At 51.9% G+C, this 4,298-nt stretch overlaps 1 protein-coding gene across 1 annotated transcript; it reads right to left on the bottom strand.

Annotated features, from left to right (window-relative positions):
* Window positions 1-1,569: 1,569 nt before the first annotated feature.
* Window positions 1,570-2,577, bottom strand: LOC143280252 (uncharacterized). The gene is made up of 2 exons (XM_076584884.1): window positions 2,416-2,577; window positions 1,570-2,385 (listed from the first exon to the last, which is right to left on the bottom strand). The coding sequence occupies exons 1-2, from the start codon at window positions 2,575-2,577 to the stop codon at window positions 1,570-1,572; spliced, it is 978 nt and encodes a 325-aa protein (XP_076440999.1).
* Between the last annotated feature and the right edge of the window lie 1,721 nt (window positions 2,578-4,298).

The following is a 4,298-nucleotide window of genomic DNA, read 5'->3' as shown; positions in this document are numbered from 1 at the left end:
ATGCAGACCAAACGAAGGGAAATAATCATTATGCATGAATTTTCATTGTCAGGAAGAGGCATGATAATTGATTTGATCTATTATCTTCTTCAGGAACTTACACGACAAATCACATAATCCTTTCCAATCTCAGATGCTTTTAAAGCGACAAGAACCTTCCTGTAAAAGAATTATATTCATCATCATCATCATCATCATCATCATCATCATCATCAACACACACACACACACACACAAACACACACATACACACACACACATGCCAGGCCTGTTATTTTGCACACACCAGTTTCACTTTCAGACACTAAAACATGTCCTGGGACCATTGATTTTCATAGTCAGTGTCAGTTTCAAGGAGGTGCCAAAGCGTACGGGATTGAGCCATATACGCTAAACCAAACCACATCTGCTGTTAAAAAGAAAGGGGGGTGGAGGAGGTATCAGATTACCTAACCTTCGCATAAACCCAACGCGCTGATCAGACATTGTAGGGCCCACCCTAGGTTTGAAAAAAAAAAGAAGAAAAAAAAAAGAAAAAGAAAAAGGAAGCATTTCATAGGTCGAGGAGAAATGTGGCGTGTCTTGCTGGCGTTACGCTTTTTTTTTTTTTTTTTTTTTTTAAGTTGGATGGGGGGTGGGGTGGAGGGGGGGGGGCGCGGGGGAGGAAACGGAAGGAAAAAAAATAAATCCGTAGAGACGAAGAGCTCTCACGTCAACAGCGATGTCATGTCATTGTGGACCCCCCGTGATGAACGAAAAATGCCAGCAGCAGCGGCAGCAGGAGCAGCAAGCTAAACGGTGTTGTCTTTGTGCGGTCATCGGGGAGTCAAGGGGCCCAGTAGTCCCCTTCCAGGCAAAACCACTCTCTGGCTGTTGGAAGGGCTATTGTGTGTCTGTCAGGACCTCTGCAGTCAGTCGATCAAGAGCATGCAAGCAATCCATGCAAGTGCCCGCAGCTAGGCTGAGCTGAGCTGGGCTGGGCTGGGCTGGGCTGGGTTGTGGGGTATCGTTGTTCTTTCCGTGGTGAGAGTCAACCATGAGAATCCTTGGAAAGCCAACGAACGCGGTCACATTACCACATGCCTAGCCTGCATGCAAATCGTACCTTGTGTTTGTCCCCAGGCCAGTTCGGACCATAAATGATCGTGCCTGTACTGTCAGATCATTTCAGACCAGAGTCTTTGCTTATCAGCAACTCTCCTAGAAAGACAAACACGAGAAAATTACGGTATGAAATCTAACCCTGGGAACAAAAAAAAAAAAAAAAAAAAAAGGCAAACACGTTCATGGCATCGCATTCACACGTATCAGATAATTATTAGTAAATCACCCGTCTCTATCGCACTTGTCATGACGGTACAGTACGCGTTCACTCGTTCCGAGACCACGTGTCTTTGACCTATCATCACTGCTCCTGCTGGAAAAGTCACGACTTGGTAAGTACAGAGAGAGAGAGAGAGAGAGAGAGAGAGAGAGAGAAAGAAACCCTAGAGAGTGGACGTTTTCAAGAGGGGTTTTACACGACAGAAGGACACAGAAAAAGCAATGAGTACCTCTCAAAAAAACACTTTAGTCGTTAGCACACCTTGGTGGTGGAAGACTCGGAGAAGACGGGCGCGGGGCGATGACCGGGGACCTGTTCTCCCCGGACGAGAGACTTGGGGGAGGTGGCGGCGCCGCCTGAAGCCTGGAGTAGGCCGAGTAGGTGTCGAGGGCGGCGGCGGCGGCGGCGGACGGGCCCTGGTTGAGGTAGATGATGAGGCGGCGCATCTCCTCCAGGGCGTTGGCCTGCATCAGGATGTAGTTCTTGGCCAGCAGCAGCGTGGCGATCTTGGACAGCTTGCGGACCGAGGGGCTGTGGGCGTAAGGGATTACGGCCCGGAGCTCGTCCAGCGCATCGTTGAGGTCGTGCATGCGGCGCCTCTCCCTGGAGTTGATGTTGAGGCGCACGGCCTTGTTGGAGCCCATGCCGCTCACCTCCATGCCCAGACCTCCCCCCGGCTGGTGGTGGAGCCCCCCTGGTCCCCCGGCTGAACTGTTGTGGTGGTGGTTGTGGTGGTGGTGGTGGTGGTCCTTGCCGCTGCCCTTCATCTTTCCGGACATGCTCTTCAGGGAGCCGTAATCCTCCCCGATCAGCGCCAGCTGCTTGTCGTGTTCCCCGCCACCGCCGTCGGAGAAGGCTGAAGTCTTCCGGTCGTCCATCATCACGACTGACCTTTCCGGAGACCGATCCCTGTTCCCGGTCATAGACACAGACACGGCACTGGCGTCCTTCACCGCCACCCCACCCCCTGGCGGAAGTCCTGGTTTTAGGGTCACGGCCTCCGCGCTGGTGGTTGTGTCCTGCCCTCCGCCGCTCCCGCCCCCGGCTGCTGCTGCTGCTGCCTCGGCGGAGCTGGTGGTGTGGTGGTGGACGTGCTCGTCCTCGGCGCTGCTGTCGTCGCTGTACTCGTGGCCGCTGCCCGGGTCCTTGGGGAGGGAGTAGTTGGGGAAGAGGTCACCGTCTGGGAGGTTGGTGTCACTGCACAGCTGCTTCAGGTGATGCACGTGCCCTCCTGGGAAGCAGGGAAAATCCATGGTCCATGCAGCACTGCCCTGTCAGTGTCTGTCTGTCTCACTCACTGCTGCTACTGAGGCAGAGGGAGGAAGCGCTGCAAATAATCTGTAGTAGTTTGCTTGATCAGCGAAACTGATATCACTATCTTCTCCAGCTGAAAATCACTTTTTTGTTGTCTCTCAGTATAGTTCAGTTGTTTTCCTGTGAACGCTTTTGCAATCAGATGATAACCATGTACAGTTTATTGGTGCTTGTTATTTGTTTGATTCATAACACCAAGAATCTGAGAAATCCACAACCAACACCGTCAGATTTTCAGCACAAATTTGGAGAAAATTTTTTTTTTTTCCGCCAGACTGGTAACTAAGGCTGCTCTCCCAGACTTTCACTTTGTCCTTGCACTGACAACTCAGGCACCACTGGAGACAATAATGTCAATGTAAAATATTCACGGATCAGAAAGACAGTGTCAACAACTTCACAAACTGATGTTGACCGATGACATTTAGTCAACCGTTATTCACTGAGTGAAGAAGAAGAAAAAACCAACAAAAAAAACCGAAAACAAGAACCAACAAATAAAGCAAACAATGGATGAAGCCAGAACAGACCGCTGAGATGTACAAACAACGGATGAAGTCAGAACAGACCGCTGAGATGTACAAACAACGGATGACGTCAGTACAGACCGCTGAGATGTACAAACAACATACGACACAATGGGTCAATGATACAGAACACCACCAACAACAATAAGGAATAAATCTGTCATCAGCCAAGAAGCACAGTCAGGAAGGACATGAATACTGACGACCCCGGCAAAACCATAGACGGGGGACAGCCCCTCAGTCGCCGCGGCTCCCCGGGAACAGCATACAACAACAGCCCTCGCCCGGCCCCCTCCGTCCCGACACACCACACTGGCTCACACACACATACACACACACACACACAGACACACCACACGCGCACACAGAGAAGACTCTTAATCACAGCTACCTCCTCCTAGTGATCATTACTCTGGCACCCCGGCCAAACACAAAACACTGCCGGTCGCACCAGCCAGCCGACACTAACACTCGCACGGCCAGCCAGCTAACACGCCCTCCCACCAGTACTACTCGCCCCCATTCTCTCTCTCTCTCTCTCTCTCTCTCTCTCTTTTCCCTCCCTCACGCGCTCTCACAGAAAGGAGGAGGGAGGAGTAAACGCCCCAAGTCCACAAGTTTGGGAGGACCTGCCGCACTAGGCGCCTCCCTCTTCTCGCCGCCAGCTTAACAGCCCCTGGAGCGGACAGGCTAGTTGAGAGGAAAATGATATTAAGCAAATTAATTGAAGTGGCGCGAGGGAGGGATGAGGGAGCCTTGCGCGCTGCCGCCTTCCTATTGGTCGACACAAAGCGCAGCGCACCAACACACAACACTGGTTTGGGGCAACAAGGCGGGGAGTGGGAAGAGAGAGAGAGGGAGAGAGAGAGAGAGAGGGAGAGAGAGAGAGATGGGGAGGGGGGGGGGGGGGAACGGGAGAGAAGAGGGCTTGTTGGTGGCGCAGTCTACAGCTGGGTCGGCACGAGATGGAATGATTAACAACAAGGGAAAAAGTTTGGGGGTTTTTGTTTTGTGTTGTTTTTTTCCCCTTAATTTTATTATAATGGTGAGTAAAGGGAGGGAGTTTGGGGGTGTGGGGGAGGGGGGATTTCCCCCTCGGGTGTGGGGGAGTTTATGTCCTAACGTGGCGTTGT

The sequence above is a fragment of the Babylonia areolata genome, chromosome 3 (assembly GCF_041734735.1).
Source record: "Babylonia areolata isolate BAREFJ2019XMU chromosome 3, ASM4173473v1, whole genome shotgun sequence".
NCBI classification, from domain to species: Eukaryota; Metazoa; Mollusca; class Gastropoda; order Neogastropoda; family Buccinidae; genus Babylonia; species Babylonia areolata.
This window is presented reverse-complemented; position numbering and strand designations above follow the sequence as displayed.